The sequence below is a fragment of the Pararge aegeria genome, chromosome 15 (assembly GCF_905163445.1).
Source record: "Pararge aegeria chromosome 15, ilParAegt1.1, whole genome shotgun sequence".
Taxonomy (NCBI): domain Eukaryota; kingdom Metazoa; phylum Arthropoda; class Insecta; order Lepidoptera; family Nymphalidae; genus Pararge; species Pararge aegeria.
In genome coordinates, this window is record NC_053194.1 from 5,730,429 (window position 1) to 5,750,643 (window position 20,215).

Here is a 20,215-nt window from a genome sequence, read left to right on the forward strand (position 1 = left end):
ACCGTAGCAGTCTTTCATGTCTCTCTCTGTCGAAGGTGGCAGCCGCGATGTACTCGTCGCCAATGGCGTGATGCAGCTGCGGGTGAATGGGCGGCTGGTAGCGCTGCTTCCACAGGAGCTCGCTGGGGTAGAGCGTTGGCGGCGGCGGCGGCGGCAGATGCAGCAACGGCGGGGGCGGGCCGCCGCCGTAGCCGTGCGCCATCCCGCGCCACTCCTCCACCGAGCTGGCTGACCCGCCCGAACGCACGCCGCTCACGCCCGAGTCGGACCGATCGTCCGCATCGCGCGCGCACACTATCACACAGTCGTCCTCCTCGGAGGCCACGGCGCTGCCAACACCATCCGCGCCCGCACTCACAGCACTGTGCACTTCAACAACACTCTTTGAGCACACCTCAGCCTTCGTTTCCTCCTTTACGCACTTGTTTTCCTCACTAACTGCCACCACATCACCACTCGCACTTACACTTTCTGCGACACCTGCAACAAAGGAAACGTACTCTTAATTATTTACATCTTAAGATACAGTTTATTATCTACCATCTCCAAGAATAGCTCTGAGAACCGACGGACTTTGGGGTTTAAGGGCGCTGGAATTGCGATCCATTATTTCGGTGTACCGATACAAAATAACGTTAGAAACGAATTACTATCAAACCATCATTTCAAATATTGTATCCTCAGCCAGCCCATATGACTTTATATGGGCTGGCTGAGGATAGGAATTGCGTCATGTTGAGAATTAAGGTTAAGAATTATTACCCTATAATTTGATGGGAATTTTCAGAATATCCTTATTCATTTCGTGTCACTGAAATACTGAATAAGCTGGCTGGTAAACGGAGCGGAGAAAGTTCTTTTGTGTATTTTTGCCTTCGAAAAGAAGCACTTTTCCGAAAATATAGAGGAGATAATAACGTAACGGAGAAAATACATAGGTAGGTGCTTAATTTCCCATGCGAAAGTAGCTCAAACACATATTTAAATGAAACTTACAGAACCAAGGAAGTATGGTTTGAATTTATATAGAGAGTAAAACTAAATGAAGGACTAATAAATGTTGATACAAGTATCAGCAGATCGTCTGACAAATGGTTTACGTCAGTAATTCAGTATGCCGATCCAAACATGTTTGGAGGGTAGCCAATATCAGCTCATTCACACGACGCCTACACACTCGCAAAAATGTGTCGCTATGACACAGCCACTTTTAACATATCAAATTAAATTTATGAGCGCACACTAAACATATCTGGGGCCTTTCCACCTTCGTTTAAAACAGTATCATGTCCAAGTTACAGTTTATTTGACAAACCTTGATATCTCAAATAAGTAATCTAAAACAAAACGTTAAGTTATTACTACTAAGTTATTAATACGTTAAGAATATTAAACTAATAACATTTAAAGCGTTCGTAGTATGTGGTTTACATAAGCCGATTTAATATGTAACTATAAAAGATGGATTAAAGGAACGTAACGTGACAAGGTATTACATTTTTTGATGTATGGAATTATTAATGTTTTGCCACTTTCACTTCGCTGTGGAAATAAATTAATACCTAATTGATATCACGTTCGGGCTATGAATACCGGAACAGGAAGATTCGGGAGACATTTTAGAATGCTCTTTGTTGGCACAGACGCTAAAATTGTGTGTGTGGGACCGAGTACCGATGGACACGTGAGTGACTGGCCACCCGCCAAATAAGCAAGCAACATGGCGCGATGTTTGCCGGCGTTGCCGATCGAGGGCACTGTGGCTCAAATATTTAGTGACATCCGTTTACTGAACACTTCACTATTATTATAAACGCGAGATTTGTGCAAAACTGAATTTAACGCTGATGAGCATGGTATGCTAACTTCTTTGCTGTTTTAGAAAATGAAATACGATTTTTAAACCTGCACCACGCAGTGAATAAGAAAGTAAGTATAAAAATAAGCTAATTCCTGAGTAACAAACATCTATACAGCAGAATACGAGGCTATCATGATTAAGATAACATTGCTACTTCCACGTTAGTTTTATAAGAATCAAACGACGTAATAGTAATATAATTATCTATAAAAAATAAATTACGCTCTATCCATATTCAATGCAAATTTAACTATGAGAAACTGACCATACTTATTTAAAGCAAAGATAATACGTGCACTAAGTAAGAGGATGTTCGGGGTTACATTTGCATGTAAAACGACTTGAATTTGCATTACAAATCAGTTATTCCTATTAATATAGCTATTCATGAAATAAAAAAGGACAATAAAAAGAAACGTTAGTTTTGGATTATATCATAGCTGAATAAATTAAAATGTCCGTTTGCAATATAAAATTCGACAAGAAATCTACACAAAAGAACAAGCCTGCGTGTCATGCGAGCCACAATGGAATTTTAATGAGAAGCTGTTAACGGCGAGGAGCATTTACATAATCGCATAAATAATTAATTATTCATAACAAACATAAATACAGAAGAAAACGTCCATTCGTGTACTTCGAACGGTTTATGTATTCAGGCGTGCGTGTAATAATAGATTTCATCTCAGCTCGTCTGTATAATGATAACAATTGTTTATGATACAATCGTAATGTTTCGTCGGGAAGTCGGTCATCTTTAATAGCTTCTATGATTGCTTATCAGAAAACCGGTCGACGCGAAACCGCGTCATCGTAACTTGCATGACGATGACATTGTTTTCCTTCTATTTAAGTGGACGGACATAAATAACAAAATATGATTCTCAATAATTTTCCACGACATAATATATTATCGTAAACATTACAAATTTTATAAATCCGATAAAGTAGGTCATCATCATTAGAGTTAATAATGAAGAAAAAAAAAGGTAAATTCTTATGAAACCTTTTTGTTGCCAGAGATTTTAATACATTTCCATCCGATAATAACTTGGTAGACAATTGAAAATTAGACAATTCTTAAGTAAGCAGATGAGTGGTTACAATGAGAGAATATCTGAGAAAACAAACTATTGAGTGACTGTAAACAATAGCGCGGAGACAATGCGACACTGATCAGCGGTCGGGGACAATAGGGTAACAAATAACTCGTAGGGGGAAGTGCGGCAACGTGCACTGCGTGACAGCAGCTGATTGACAAGACAAACGGTGAGGCGGAGCCGGTGAGAGAACATTTCATTAGATAGGTAGAAAGGAGAGGCAAAAAGTTGATACAGACAGGCGTTCCGAGAAGGCAGCGGACGACGTGAATTCCGATCCATATTGAATTATTCATGAATACGGACGGTTTGTAGACGCAACTATTGCACCAATACACGAACAACCACCACTAAAATGGCAATGTTAATAAAACACGCCAAGTCGTTATTTAGGTTGCGTGAACTTATTTGGAATAAGACTGAAAATGATTACTTAAACATTAACTTACGTCACCCGCTCGCTAACTGGTTGGATCGAGTTGAAATTTAAATAAATTAACTCATCTTGGGAACATTTTCCATGACCACAATCACGCCTTCCGAGAATAAATTGCCGCGTCAGTGGTAAAGTGGCCAATAAAACGAGGACGCGATGACATGTTAGAGTAGGTAAAACTTTAGTTAGGTAGGTACTATACCTAACTTAAGTTTTATTTCAAAGGAAACGTTAGGCAAAAAGGTCAAAACTATCAACCTATTTTCATGTAAAGATAAATATGAACAATAGGTACCTATCGAATAATATAGACAGTACTAATTGATCTTGTGCATGACCTGGAACGACCAATGAAACCTAACCTTTGTAAATAAATAACATACCAACCTAGTTCATATTAGCCGAACTAACTTCATCAATTCAAATGTGCTTAGTCACGAAATTGTTAAACAGCAGTATGGAAACTAAAAAAATACATAATTAGTAGATTTACAAGTGACGTCGTATTGGCATTAATGATTGCGGTATGATATTGGAGCACTCTTTGTTGACTGAAGTAGAGATCGTTAAAATCATTAGAGCGTACAGACTCGCCTAGCGTGTAATGAACACTTCCAGTCGGACAATAACCGCTACTAAATAGTAGGTTTATTTATTAGCGACAAAGCTTTCTCTGTAACCAAAAAGCAATTATCTTGACATTACTTGATTACGTAATACCTACTTGACTCTCATTTTAAATTGCTGTATGAATAAAGAACGTTGGAGATTACCGCAAAACCGCAAGTCATAAACAATACGATATTATTGTTTAAACACCTACCTAGCGGGAATTACTTATTACCTAATTGTTATTAATTAATTTGATCTTCAGCAAATAATTATTATTTAACATAGCGCTAACGCGATACTGCCGCTGAGCTTAGAGACAAAACTGTACCTATAATACCTAGTTGATGTATCATATGTATCATTAATTAACATAGCGTTTACCCATTAATTCTGCCACTCACGATGCTATAAAATATTATTGATGATTATTTATTTTTACTAAACCAACCTAACTGAAATCTTAAGAACAAGTTCTGAAGAATCAAAATTTCTAACTAAACTCAAGACTAAAATAAACTGCTAGACGTTTCTGAAACTTGATGAAGTTCCGCTTAACATTTTAAGAGTAAATTTACTTCGATCAAAATTGATAATTCCGTTTGCTTACTTCCGTATAGTATAATTTTCCTCGTAGGCGTGTTATTCAACTCCATAAAAAAGTGATCGTGATCGGCCAACGGATCGGATATCGTTATTGGTAATGCACTAACTTGAAGGTATTGTACATATTATGGTTTCATAGTTGCATCACGACTAACTACGCTCGATGCGAGTAGTTACAACCGCACCGCGTAATTGTGCAATGCAATCACAAATTGCATACAGGTTTATAAAGTTTACATAATTTTAGATTACAGTGTTGTTAATGAAACAGTTTTTGTAATACAGATATTAAATGGCAGAGTTACCATGATTAATGGTTTTATTGGTATTGAGGCCCATACAATGCCTATTCCTTGTGGTAATAATTTTCACGACCTACCTTTTTAGTATTATATAGGTAAGGCAAGAGTTAGGTTAAAGTTCTAGGAACTAAGATTTTATCTATAGGATCAAAGACTTCTTCGCGGCGGAAATAAGATAACGATATTAGGGTACCTATCACTTAGCTGATACCTAGGAGACAAGAGATAAACTATTGATGATTAAAAATAAGATCAAAACCACGAGTTTATAAAAGCTCCTCGGTGCAGACGAAGTTCCAGGCAATATGGAATTTTTTTAGTTGTTAATTTTCTCTAGTCTGGTCAAGTCTGAGGCTTTGGCCGTGGCTAGTTACCACTTTACCGACAAAGACGTACCGCTGTCGCGTTTAACCCGAAAAAATAGCCAAGCAGTAGAATGAAATACTAGGAAGCCATCCTTGGCACGTTCAGAATACATTGAGTTCTAGAACACTGCGATAACACTGCCATAGGTCGATACACGAATATTCACCACGCGCGACGTGAGCTAAATGCGAGCCTTAAACTTTTTTAATAAACCTTTGAGAATTATTATTATATTGAAACTATATTATTTAATAACAGAGTTAAAATTCAGAACATCAAATTATCTCTTGTTTTTCTTGCCTAGTCAAAAAGAAAATGGTTTCAACGTTTTGATACCTATCAAGATGCCTAATGAGCAAAAATATAAATATAAGTAATTTCTTTTCAACTCTTACACTTTCTGTCGATCAAAATTGAGATCGCAAAAGCATAACTTAGGCACAAATAAAAAGTTGCAGGCAGACAGCTACTTCTACGTAAAGAACCTACTTGTTTTAATATGAGTAAAAACGTTATTCTGTTCTTACTCGTTATGTCCTTAAATTTGGCCTGACATTCACTTATTGGTACTGCATTGTTAAATTAATTTAAGTCGGTGTGGTAAATAGGTATGCAAATAGAATACTCACTGGTGGAAAGTGGGTAAAAAACACTTAAATATCTTCCGTAATGATAAATGTTTACAGCGGCACTATCAATCAATCACTTAATATTATCTCTCACAATATTATTTTTTATCATCAGCGAACGATCACGAATGTTTAATGTCACAATCACAAAAATATCCAGGCTATTATAGGATCCTCCAGAGAGCTGCGACCGTTGAAAATTAAAAGCAATCCACTTAGTTGCGTCCTTGAAAGCGGTCAGGAAATCGAAGCAGTCAGGCGTTCACCTGCACACACACCAATAGCACTCAAGTCGGCTACGCTCTGTAGCATATATAACTATAATATAATTGAACAAAGATCACGTATACGCTAGAATGATTCGTTGCAGCACAGACGTGCGATTGCCACGATAGCGCACAAAGAACTGAAACGCGGGGAAGTAGTGGACTGAGGAACGGGGGCCGGGGGGCAGACCGCGCCAGTCTCACGACGTCGACGTAGCACAACGTAGCAACAAGTGAACGGCAGTGCGGGTGTGAGGCAGGAGACGAGGGATGGAAATGGGGAGCCTCGCCCCGCGCATACAAAGAGCGCGCACCTGACGGCAATGCATGCAGCACCCGACACCCGTCCTATACAACTGGGTACATCCACTATCGAAGTTCAACAACAGCCGATGATAAGCATAACAGGAAGGGCAGATGTCGATAATCATGATATGCGGTGTAAGCTAGTCATTGTAGCATGCAACGCGAGTCATTGCAGATAACTCGCGATAAAAAGTTGATCGAACGCATTGCATGCGGCATGCGTACGACCATCGGGCATGCATAAAGCGTAACTGAAATTTATCATTAAAGTTTGATGACAATTGCCATTCCCCCATTAAGTTACTACGGCTAGGGTTGTAGGTATTTTTTAGATAGGTATTAAGTAATAATGGCTAATGCTATGTGCTAACTTCATTTGTCAATAATTTATAGCGTAAATAATAATAATTTTTCTTCGACTCTATAACTTCCAGTCATGCATTATCAGGTAGGTGATCGTAGGTATTCAGTAAACAATAAAAGTGATAAATTGTTTACGAGGAAATACCTACCTACCCAACAACGTGCAAAGCATATTTTTTGTCGGCAACAAAAAACCTACCTACGAATTACGAATAAATTATTTATCGATTCGTTGAATCTGATATTTGTTCGGATATAACGGGCTCTTAAAGGTTATATGAGATAACAGAGATAAAATAATACATTATTCTTAAGGATACAAACATTTAAAATATTAGTACCTAATAACCGCTTTATGTTTACTGTAGAAACTGTATGTGTACTGTTTAACTGTAGAATCAATTCATTAACTAGTTCTTGCTGCCTTCTCCTCAGTAATATCTTCATTCCAAACCAATGATTGTCTTAACAAACAATGCAGGGTAATTTTCGAAAGAGCGGCTTTAAAGTACACTGGGTACACATTGAATGAAAATATATTTGTATTTCAACAAAATAAACAAATTATCGATCGCTGCCCAAAATGCCTGGCGTATTTAACAACTTGCCAACAATTTGGCAAAGTCCCAACTATTCCGTGACACTGTCGTGTAGATTGCCTTTAGTTTTACGACTCAATGCAATATAGCTAATCTGACGTCCGCTTTTCTACCTAGTAATACGATGGAATTCGTTTCCTACAGAACAAGTGATTATTGCCTGCAAAACAGCTAAATAGGAGTTAGCAAAAACGTTTTTCTTACAAATTGATTAGGTAAACTGGTAACTTACTTATTACGTTTTTGTCAATGGGCGGCTTAAACGTAACAAAAAATCCTTTTCTTATGAAAACAAGAAGTAAATTGGCAAAACACTACCAATTACGATACGATACGATATTAAATTTACGATAAACAAAAGTCGGTAGGGTTTTTAACTAAACGTTTCTTTTTGTTTCGATAATATTTTACATGTGGCTGGTTTTTATGTAGGTATTTAGGTTAACATTGACATTATCAAAATATTTATTTACCCATGTATGATTTTTCGTGACGGTGACTAAAAAGTAGCAAATAATCTTAGTAGCAAATTTATAGATCGATACTAAAAGTATCACTTGTTTATTTTATTTACAATCTGTGTGATTAAAATATCTTCATGTAACACTCAGGATCTTTTATTTATTGCTCAAGGGATTAAAATAGAAAACCACATTAACGTTTTTTGTTTCACCAACCGTCGCGTTGGTATTTGTATTGAAAGTTTGTATGACTCGCCCGAATACACCATACGGGCTCGCGGGCACGCAAATCGACCCACAAACTTGATCGCGACATGTTTTTTTTTCGTAAAATCATGCAAAGAGGTCGTGTGTCTGTTTTGACCTTGTGCTAATCGTGTTAGCGGTAGCACGCGAATAACTAATGCTATGTAATTTGCACGTGCAATGCATCTGAAAACGCCTTTTCAATTGAATCTACTTGAAATGGTAAATTAATGAAACTTTTGTTATTAATAAGTTCAACTAGAAGGTCAACAAAAGTCTAAAGAAAACGTTAATGGTTTTGATTATACCTTTATCTTTACTTAACAAAAACATTAGGAAAATATTGTTATATTAGCATTACTCGTCGATATAAATCTAATTGAATTATTATTGAAGACGTTGATCATAATTTTCGCAGTGTTTTCTTTTATTGATATATCAAAGAAATACCTAACTAGTAAGAATGTATCTCCCACGATTCGTTCTCTTCCCTGATACTGGAAAAGGAATAAAGCTATTCTACTACGACTTAATATGTCGCAGGTTGCAAGCATTAACTAAACGGAGGCTGGTAATGTGACTCACGTTGCTTTAATTACTCGTTTATTTGGTTTCGCTTGAAATGGATACAATAAAGCAATTGAGATAACAGCTTCGAAATTAGGAGAAGAAAAGCCGCGCTGGCATGTTAATAACATGCGACCTTTGAGATACAAATCTAAGGTGACTTTAAAGGTCTTTACAATGATAAAACGTAGCACTTGATAAAATAAAAGTACTCTTTCAAAATCCTACCTAGGGGAAACGGTTCATATTATTATTATTACATAAAATAACAATTACGTGTAATTGTGGTTTTACCTGAGTTACCTTAAATAACTATTGAAAAATAATTTCAGGTAGAAACTCCTTTTATAAGAATTGTATTATAGCCTTCCTCAATAAACGGGCTACCTTAAAAGAGTCTTCAAAATTAATCGACCTTCAATTGGAAATAATAATTTCGGCGGTATAATTTAATTATGTTTTCAGAATACTACATGGCCTTTCATTTGATACGAAACGTCTGAATTTTTTTTTTTTATCTTTGCATTTACAGCACTATGCAATATTTTGTCAAATATCTGCACGATAAGTTATTGCATGATACTCGAAATGCTAATCTTGATCAAATGTATCGAGTATTTAACATTTAAACACTCGTGGATTGCTCAAATCGAACCTTTGCATATACTATAATTTAGTAAGTATATCTACATAGCGCAATGTGTTTTCGTACTTAGATAGTTTAAGATAACTCACACCAACAAGAATTTGAAGATAGGAAACGCAAACACGGCAGTCGATAACCTGGTTGCAGTGTACTGATAACAAACCCACTCTATGCCCTGTTTGTACAAGCCATATCTAAATAATGCTAATAACTCAGATAGGGACAATGAGCGTGAACGAAATATTTATATGGCTGTTTTATTTGTTCCACGAACAATTACAAGGACAGCCGCAACATTATCTTTATCACTAATTAATAATTAATAAGGTGAACAACAAAATGCGATTAAGATAATTTAATTCAAACCCAGTTATTATCAATTTATTTATGACCAACTGCAGCGAATGAAAACGCCAATCTTTTGTATCAATCGCAAAAAAGTTATAGGTGATAGGCGATATTACTTTTTATACTTTTTTTGTGCTCCGTACAACAGTGGTAAAAGTGGTACATCAACTAATTGTAGACAACTATAATGTAACCTAAAATGAAATGATAATCTTAATAATATATCCAACATTATGAAGTTAAGTCCCTTGTGTTTTAAGCTATGTCAGTTATTTGATGATAATCCAAAACGTTTCGCCGAGGATTACATAGTGAAAAGGACTATAGCTTAGCTACATAAACACATTACACAGGCGTCGCAATTTCCCGACAACGCATTTGCGTGGGAGAATTTACAGCATATCACACAATAAAATTCCACGCTCAGAAAAGGTTTACAAACGGGAAAGATATAGCTACTAGTTATAATAGCCTAGCTACGAAGCTGGTTCAATTGGTGGTGGTGGAAGCTGGTAGCAATTTCGATATACTATTAGATCGTCGTTCGCAGCGATAAGCACATTGAGAGAAGTAAACGAGATCGTAAGGCCAGATCTTTCGAAATTTTTAAGCTTCCGTTTAGTCATCAGGACAACCTTAAACTTTCGCTAAGTCCATCTGTCCATCCGCGACTATGTCTTGTAGGTACTAGTAAGCTGTCATGTGGCGTTTGATATATGAACATATAAAAAAAATAAAATCTTTTCAAATTAGGTTACTTTTGAAATGATGCAAAAGTAAAGATCTCACGAGAATGGTCTGGTGTCGGAGCGAAACGTGCGTGGAGAACGCAGTTTTGATGATCTGTGTAGTGTGGTGTTAAAAGATTCAAAAAATTATAAATCTGCATCGTGCAGATTTGCTTGCCTTACACGGATTATAGCAAATCAAGCTTAATGTTCATGTTCAATTGATAGAAAAATGTCTGCGAAATTGCTCCGTAGCTGGAACAATGTGTTATTTAACGTTATCGATAGCTTACACAGCTGCGGACGGAGGCGTAGACGCAAGCGATATTACGATTGAATTAATTTGACGACCCACTGCGTGATGCAATAACAATGAATAATGATGACATGTTATGGACGTTCCGCTGGCTCGCGCGATATGATAATAATAAACAAAACGATAAACTTCACTTGATGTTGAGCGTATTTCCGATTCCTAGGCCTTTTGTTTGTATAACTAAGTTATCACATTAAAATATTTTTGAAGTGAAAACTTTTTTAGGCGCGTTGGGCACTTTTTGGTGGAACAAAATCAATAAATCTAGGAACTTGCGTCATCGTCACCGAACACTTTCCATTAGCTTTAAGAATAGGTAGGCACTGTGTATCTTTGTGTACTTTTTGGATGATTAAAAAGCGTGAAACTCGCGTCATCGCCACGAACTGTAGGTTTTATATATGTATACGTACATACTCGTAGATTCAGTGTTCACTTCTATCTATTTTTTAAGACGTTCATATTTGTAAAACTTCAAACTCGGCAACATGGATCATTAAACTCTTCTACTTTTATGCTATTACTGTAACCTAACGAAACAAAAAGAGTTAAAGTTCCTGCGTACCGCAAGAATATTTGCTCAGCATTCTCTCTGTCTTGGCTTAATATTCCTTAAATTAAGAACAATTATTACGCATATAAATACCTAACAACATTCACCTTCACGCCGGAGAGAGTTGTTTTAAGAAACAACACGTGACATTTTCACCTTCGAGGCTTATCCACCAATCCAAAATAATAAACCATTTCTTTAAGCTTATAAGTAAAATATGCCTACTCTTTATGAAGGGAAACAATATTATAAACCGTTTACCGGTTACGGATGTTACGAAAGTAATAAGGGAATAACTCTATTTAAAAACTTTATGCCTGGTTAATTAGGTATGACATCAGGAAATAAAAAAGTGAAAGTATAAAGAAGATCAAACTACATAGTGTTAAATCTAAAACCAGTTGAGTTGGTATAGTTTTCATACAGTACTTCAATAAATAGAAAAGTCGCCATTGAGTTGTCATAACTTGTAACTAATTCGTAAATTTTATTTCGCAAGGGTAGTCCTACTATGCCGGTGGACGATCGAATGTCAAAAACCGCACGACGTAATAAATTGTTGTCTCATGGCGAGTAAACATTGGCGTTCGCTCGCATTCATGCATAATTGATGAGGGTTCGAAGCGAACGCGTGGATTCCAGGCGGTCACGACGCGGACTCGCCTGAACCCGCGCCTCCGGGCAGCCATTTTGTGGAGCCTGTAATATGCCCCGGTCGTGCACCAGGCACCCAGAATATTAAGGCGCCTCTGTCGAAAATCATGTTAAGCACTGTAGGAAACTCATTTAGTCAGAAACAAATAAAGGCACTGTATCTTTTATCGAATATAGTTAAATTAAAAAGTTAAGATATTTACATTTTTAATTTTATTTTCTGGAAGAATAATGTAAGGGACATTAGGTATCATTTTTGTATTTTACAGGTCAAACCCTATCCATTGGTGCCCATATTGAGCAAGTTGTGGAAAAATATGGAAGCCATCTTCGACCAATTTTTATTAAACAGCTAAGAACCTTCCCGACTAATTTAAATTTCAAATTAAAAAAAACCGAGTCAAAATAAGTTCAACTGGTCGGGGGATACGATGCTTTAGAGGCTCACACAAACACACACACACACGCAGACACGTCAAACTAATAACATTCCCCCCCATCATTTATTGCGTCGGGGGTTAAAAATACGTTTTCTTAGAAACCCAAAAACTATTGTATGATGTAGATAGGTACACCTACATTGCCTCGGCATTACCTATAATTTATAACGAACTTTTAAATTATTTAATCGTCCCCGCAGACACGATTGCGACCCGAATAGACTATTAATTTAAAGATCGGTCTATGGTCGAGAGAACTTAAAAAAGTTTGGAAGATGGGTCGTTTATCAATCGTTGAATCTGTTAGGTACTTCACTTAATCTTAATGTGTACTACTTTAATATCAAAAGTATGTATTTTCCGGAGGCGTATCGCTTTTCATATCCTCTGCACATAATCGTAAATTTTACATAAATGTTGCTAATCACTACTCAATATGCTTCAATGCAATGCCGTTGCGTGCAATTACTAACAAATGATCATTATTAGTTTCTATTGTACCGAGTGAGTAAATAGAGCATGAGGCAGAGCAATAACATAATAAATTTAATAGCACAATAGGTACGCGGGAACTCTCACGCACAGCCTATTGTGCGCCGCAATTGTAATCAAAAGTATTTTCTTTAGCGACGAGAGACTCGTCATTCTTCATACTAGTTAGCAACAAAGAACACTTTAACCTTAGATAACATTTTTATTGAAGCTTCTTAGACAACGTCTTTATAGTCGGGACAGATCAACAATGCGATTTCTGCGAACGAACAAATACGAATAATTGAGGAACCAAGTAGGTAGCAAGTGGAAAACCAGCGCCTAGAAACAGAACAACAATTTGCAGGAAACACGTCCTACAAAATGCTACTGAGGTCCACAAACCGCGACCTTCAGACCGCGACAAAGCGATGCTCCTTGGCGGCAGAAATGAGTATGGAGGTATTACTTTGCCGGACGAGCTTCAAAGAAGCTATACTACTACTTAAATATTCTCAAAAGATTGGCTTCCATTGCCTTATTAAAGAAATGGCTTCCTAGTGCAATTCCTAATCTAACTAAACTAAACTTTGTTTAAGAGCCTCTTCCCGTAATAATCCCGACTCCCATTACCATATACACGAGATGGAATATTATTTTCCCATGTAATTTTTGCACGCGAAAAGGGAAAAAAAGGGACTCGCACAAAGTAATCATAGCCATCATAAGAACAGAGCGTATCATAGAGGTGTCTGCCGGCTCGATTTTACGCTGATACGTTGTGGTCGAGGCCTACGGCGAAGTGCTCATTATGATGAAAGTCTGCCGCCTACCCTGGCGGAGGCGGGGGAGTAAAATAATATGAAATGAAACACCGCGTCCGTTCGTCTGCTGCGACCGCAACTCGCAAGCCGAGTTCACCGCTCGCATGTACTTACAATGCGTAACCATGAACTACGTATCTATTGTAGCCAACTGTGCGATCTATATCAACGTTAGATATAAAAAAGACGTTATTTTGGTAACGGACGGTGGGACGATACTTTAAATAGGTGTTCGAGATAATACAATTAATGTGAGATGTTTTTCTCACCGGGGAAAGAACACAACTTTTATCTCCGCTCTGTTTGATATACGTGCAAAAGCACCAGCATTTCACTACAAATTGTTAGTGATATTGATTCAGAGTTCAAAATGTTAACATAATGTTAACTATATAATGTACCTGATTCACAAAGATAATACATTTTTTTAAAGATATTAAAACCATCTGTGTTCATGAATTGCCGATTTATTCATTGACGTTTTTCGTTCCAAGACAGCTGAGCTATGCAGCCGCATTTCCTGGCGTCGAGCGACCCATTGTTATAATTTGCTCGTTTTTTGCCGACTTATCGAGAATAGCGTGTGCGTTCGCATTTTATAAAAGTAGTCGCGCATGCAGTTTTTATGTGTGTGATAACCTGTTATTTACTTACGTGTGGGAATCGAAAGTCAATGAATAGGCACTCTTGCCAACGATGAACTTTGCATTTTACTAAATTTCATCATCTTGTGAAGCAGAACATAATCTAGCGATAATGTCTTTTGTATCTCCCTACTATGTTTTAGCTTCTGTACGCTACTTATTATTCTTTAAGCATCCACATATTATTATAATATAGTTACGTAGAAACAATTTGCAAAAATTAACATAATTATACGCTAATGCATATTCTAGTCTCATTTAAATGCGAGTTTATGGCGCTTTCAGTTTGTATTTTTATTTTCGCCTACATACAAAAATTATATTCTAAAACTGGTTTCACATGTAAATTGCCTCAGCCCCAGTGAGAATTGGTACCTGTTTTATTTGATAAATAGGTTTGCAGAAGTTTATTTTAATCTCACTTAATACATAAGGTCACATTTTTATATAATTAAAGTCTTCAGACTATTTTTGTAATATTTTAGTCATAAGACTTGATAATGTAACCAAAAAGAGTAATAAATATTTTCATATTTTCATAGAAGCAAGGTCCATATAGATTTCATCATTGGAAAAATTATCATTTTGGGTAAATGATAATTTTTCCAATGATGAAATCTCTACTGTCATTACATCGTGGATAATTTTATTTATAGCTAAGCTTATTTTATCCGTCTTAGCTAAGTCAATAAATAATAACAATAGATTGTAATTGAGGACAAATATTATTGTTGCGGAAAACCAGTGAGGTAAGAGTCATGATAATTTAGGATTCGAATTCAATTTATTGTGCATTAACTTAATTAATATTGCTTATCAATTTCCTCAATGCATTCGTATGCTTACAGCAAAATACGTTTAAATGCATCCACACTTCCATACTAATAAATAACTTTATTCATATTGTAAATGTGAGAGTTCGTCTGTTTTTTTTTTAATAGCCAATGTACAACTCAATTAATGAAGCAATCTTTACGAAAATCGGCACTTATATAAAGACTAATAATGGTCTTCGGATATTTTGATATCCCGTTAAACAAATAGTTCCTACGAGATTTAATAATAAAATCATGGAACTAATGCCCGTTTTCACTAACGACAGACAAGGCAATGCCTAAGTAAAAAACGCCTTTCACCAATCGATTTCTACTAAGCAACTCATATAACCTAACTGATCTGTGGTTTTGCCGCAATCTGTGGTATTTTGTGTTTGTACTATCATATTTTTCGTTTTTCGTATGGATTTAATATCATTAAAAAAAAATCATCTTTTGGCAAATAACGACAAATTTAAAAATTCAATTATTTTTATTACATTTTATTTCGGACGATCTCGAATTTGCAATAAGTACATTCAATAGCCCAAAAAACTCCGACAACAATACATCAATATCAAGCGAAACGTAATGGCCGAGTCTCGACACAACCATACATCACGGCTCGTGGTTTGCCCAAATCCCCCATAAAGAGGGAGAGAGGAGGCAACCACCCTAGCTTATTCAAAACAGCCGCATTAAGCCCTTGCCATTAACAGCCATAACACCTAACTGCAGGTTATCAAGGGGGTTTTCTTAGAAAATGCAGCGAACTCACATGTCTGTAATTTGGATCCGTGCCAAGTGATTCGACACGTTACGCTCTCCCTTATCGGATATCTGGCGAAATGTGCATGTAACCGTTTTAAAATACGAATTACCGAGTGGCGCAGTCTCGACCGTGCCAAACTGCTGCACGAACAATGCAATGTTGAAACTGTGTTATCAAACTAACCTTGTTAGCGAAAAGAATATAAATATATTTAGAACCAAAATAATTGATAAAGAATAAACAAGAAAAGTATGAACAAGGAAACACTTATCACTACGATCAATTCCACTGAAATTAGGAAGTGAGACAGGTTGACAGAAGAATACTTAAAATAAAAAAGCGCAGCCGGGTGTTTCCCAGCAATCATAAACAAGTTAAAAACATAATAAATATACTACAAATAAATATACTACGACAATACACACATCGCCACCTAGCCCCAAAGTAAGCGTAGCTTGTGTTATGGGTACTAAGATAGCTGTTGAATATTTTTATGAATATAATACATAAATACTTATAATATACATATATATATATATATAATACCTAGTTACCGAAATTAACGATCGATATCAAAATACGTATATATTATTTTCTCTTTCAAATAGTCATTCAAAGCTTTGTAATCACAAAATAAACGTATCCAATTCTTCGCAATAATTAATAAGTATCTTAGTTTTTTATTTCGAATTTCCTATTATACAGGGAATATTAAACTTCAAAAGGGCGTGGATAGACAACATCACAACTCACAATATAGGTGCCCCGGGAACTGCGGGGAGGAAGCAAAACTCTCCCTCAACTCCTGTTTACGTCGTCACCCATGAACCGAGGTAAATCCCAGGGCCAAACTTTGATTAGTTATTCTTTTATTTATGACGACAAGATTCCATTTATTCGGATAGTATTCCATCCGGGGTATAGTTTCCATCGATTTGAATGAATGAATGAATACACTTTTATTGTACATCACATAAACATATAGTAAAATTATAAATACAAATTTAACAAAAAGTATACAATTTTGGATTTGTTACTTCTTTTAGCACTTTATTTGTTAGCTAAGCAACAAAGCTTTTTATCAACAAAAGGAAATATTTGCCGTGGTTTGTGCCAGATATAACAGTGTTTCAACATATAAGCAGATTGAATTGGATACATTATCAATATCATAATATATGTCGATAATAAAAAGGAAAGTTCTTATCTTTTATTAAAATAAGACTTCTTTGATCTTCGCAGTCTTGGATGTTTAATTTAATAACGGTCCGGGCTTCCGCTCCCAGCCTATTGCCATGGAAACGATAAGATCCCGCGCCAGCCGCGCCGACCTAAACATCCCTTACCCACTTTATTTATTCGCTGTGGAGGCCACCCTTCGAGCAGCTGATTCCTTTGATAGCGAATAATTCCGTTTATTTTCACGTGTTCGCATTACAAAAAATATTGAGCGAATTTTTCACATCCCACGTTAATGTGTACTAATAAAACACAATAGCTTTAATGTAGTGAAATTTTAGTTTCGCGTAAAAATGTACTCTTGAACAATGTTTTTGAGTTTCATAAAAACTATTTCAATGGCAGTTTGGGGCAAGAAGTGGTTTTTATCTTAACGGGACCGTGGCTAATTGATTTTCATTAAAAAAAAACTCTGGTTTAGTGTGACACGTTCCGAGAACGCGATTGCAAATCAGTGTTTTATAAATGCAAATTGCAACCGTTGCTAGTTGGATATAATAATATTTGGTTTTCAATGCTTGCATGTCACAATGGGTTAGCTGACGCTTCATTCTTCGTTTTATAACACTATAAAGAGCAAGTCAAACAGAAATTGTGAGCTCAGTTATAGGCATGTTTAACAAGAGTCAGATATCAATTAAAACAGAATTAAGACTGCCAACCGTACAAGTGTGCTAAATGTGACGAACGGAGGCACCAGATGTTACTAAATATATATAATATGAAGTTGTGGTATGCGATAATATTCTCTATTAAATATGAATAAAGGCTCTTCTGCTTTGCTTCACTGAAACAGGTGACATAACATGGTTCGGCTGTGTGGGTAGATATGCCATGTCAACCCCTCCCTTGCGGAGAGGGTCCACAGACTACAGAGTATGTTTGCCAACCCTTTCGCCCACTTCATTTTTATTCACGTAGGTATAAAAGGAAAATATTGATGTTAGATACAAGGGGTTGTGGTTATTTGAATTTATTTTCTCAGAAAAAAAACTTTTTATTGTTTTTAAATTGAAGAAATAATATCACGTTCGTAATAATAAATGTGAAGGGGGGAAAATGAAATATAAATATATAATATTGATTATAAGAATGAATTGACGTATATGAGTGTCGCTCTGTACTGAAAAGGTTTTTTTCAAGGTTGGACCATCCATGTCTGCCCTTTTTTTCGGAGACTACAAAAAAAAGACAAATACTATTATTTTGAAGTTTGAATGGATATTTGTTACTCCATCAAACCAGAACGGCTGAACGTATCTAGATGAAATTAAGCACAGACTGCACAGAGATAGATTTTAGTCTTGATATTTATTACGGAAAACAAAGTATCTTTGATTGATTTATTTTTCACTGAGAAAGAGATCGACATGTTTTGCATACTTATAGTTCAGGGTCAGAGAATAATATAGGCATACCTTCAAATAAAAATTTCCGTACGAACGAAGTCGGGAAACAACTAGTGATGCTCATATATTTTTTTGTTGATTTCTTGGATAGGTACGTGTTGTAAATCAATGTTCGTAGTTGGTTATAAATACCTATTAGGACTAACCTACTTTTTAACGAAGTTTAAGCACATAATATAACTCTGGTTGAAGGATTTTATTAAAGCGCGGCGGTGCCATGTTAAAAATATAGTGCCTCGGCTATAAATTTCAAGATATAAACCTTCGATTCGAGTTATGTTATTCATGGTTACTTGGATTATGTTACGTTTTGCTACAGTCATGCTATAGGTACCTATCAACGCCATTATCGTGTATCGACCTACAATCTACATGCATATCAAGTTTCAATACACACAAGCGACGAAACGAGCTATCGCCGGATTTTTCCATGAAATCATTTACGCACACCGTTTTTTTGTGTGTGTGAATTAACGGTTACTTTGGGGATAATTGCATCGATAAAATTTTACGTGGGACTGACTGCCGATAATTTAATTCCTTTATGGGGGCATGAATATTGCATGTTGCCTTTTTGTAAGACTTATGTTTCTGATAGCAAACCTACAACATTACAACATTACAAACATAGTTTACAAATGACCGCTATTACACCTATTATGAGAGCGATTACTGCGAATTCATAGATTAAGATATTTTTATGACACTTGTATGACTATAGTCGTATTCACAACCGATGGACGTTCAATACTGGACAAGTGCTGTAGAGGTTTACACAATAAACGGTCTTGAGCCGCGCATCCCTGAAGGCTGTATACATTGTTTGACGGGTATAGTCATCATCATTAGCCTATTAATACCCCACAGCTGGAACACGCCTTCTCTCTCATACGACAGAGAGTTGTTGCAGAGCATACATTCACTATTTGTATTACAATTATGCTCTAAAACTCATAAAGCTCCAATGCGGATTACTAGGCTTAACGAACACATGTTATGGGGACAGACCGAGTAACGTGCTCCCAAAAATTTCCTAACTCCAGTCTGGTGCCCGGAAAATAGACCTGGAAATTTAACTCATGATCCGTTGTTATACATGCTAACCACTAGACAAATGAAGCAGTGATTGGGTAATAATGAATAACTTTCCAGTCCTATAGGTTAAACCTGTACAGTAAAGGTAACACGTAGCTATGACAGGTGGTATTGGGAACTTAAGCATATGATCTTTATTGTCTGTCCTACATATGACACTCATCGCCGGACACGAGAAATGTAACATGAGGCGTGTATCACTGGTAATGAGTCATTAACCGTCTCGCCTAGCGACTGCAACGCCGGATTAAATTCAATACGAACCGGTTACTAAATTGCGCCGGTTAAATTCGATCGCGATACATTAAATTTAAATGCCAGTTCGGTTAAAACAGCAAGGCCAACGCTATCATGCGAAAATCGACAAGTTTTATGTAGGCCAGCGCGACTGTTGTAAGGTAACATTCCTTTACATTTACAGTAGCGCGATTTACGATCGTGATAGTTTCGTTTTCACGTCCCAATGAATACACTCGCACATTTCGAACATTTTTATTCTGTAATGGCTTCTCCGTGACCAATTGTAAGAGATCTCTAATGGTTC

The 20,215-nt window shown here is 36.4% G+C and overlaps 1 protein-coding gene across 4 annotated transcripts in view; it reads right to left on the minus strand.

Moving 5' to 3' along the window:
- Positions 1 to 20,215, minus strand: part of LOC120630092 (lysine-specific demethylase 3A) — a 229,075-nt gene that overhangs the window by 20,527 nt on the left and 188,333 nt on the right. For all 4 annotated transcript variants that reach the window (XM_039899237.1, XM_039899236.1, XM_039899239.1 and 1 more), the window contains one exon: positions 3 to 480. In XM_039899237.1, the coding sequence (XP_039755171.1) occupies positions 3 to 480 (478 nt within the window). The remainder of the gene's footprint in view (positions 1 to 2; positions 481 to 20,215) is intronic.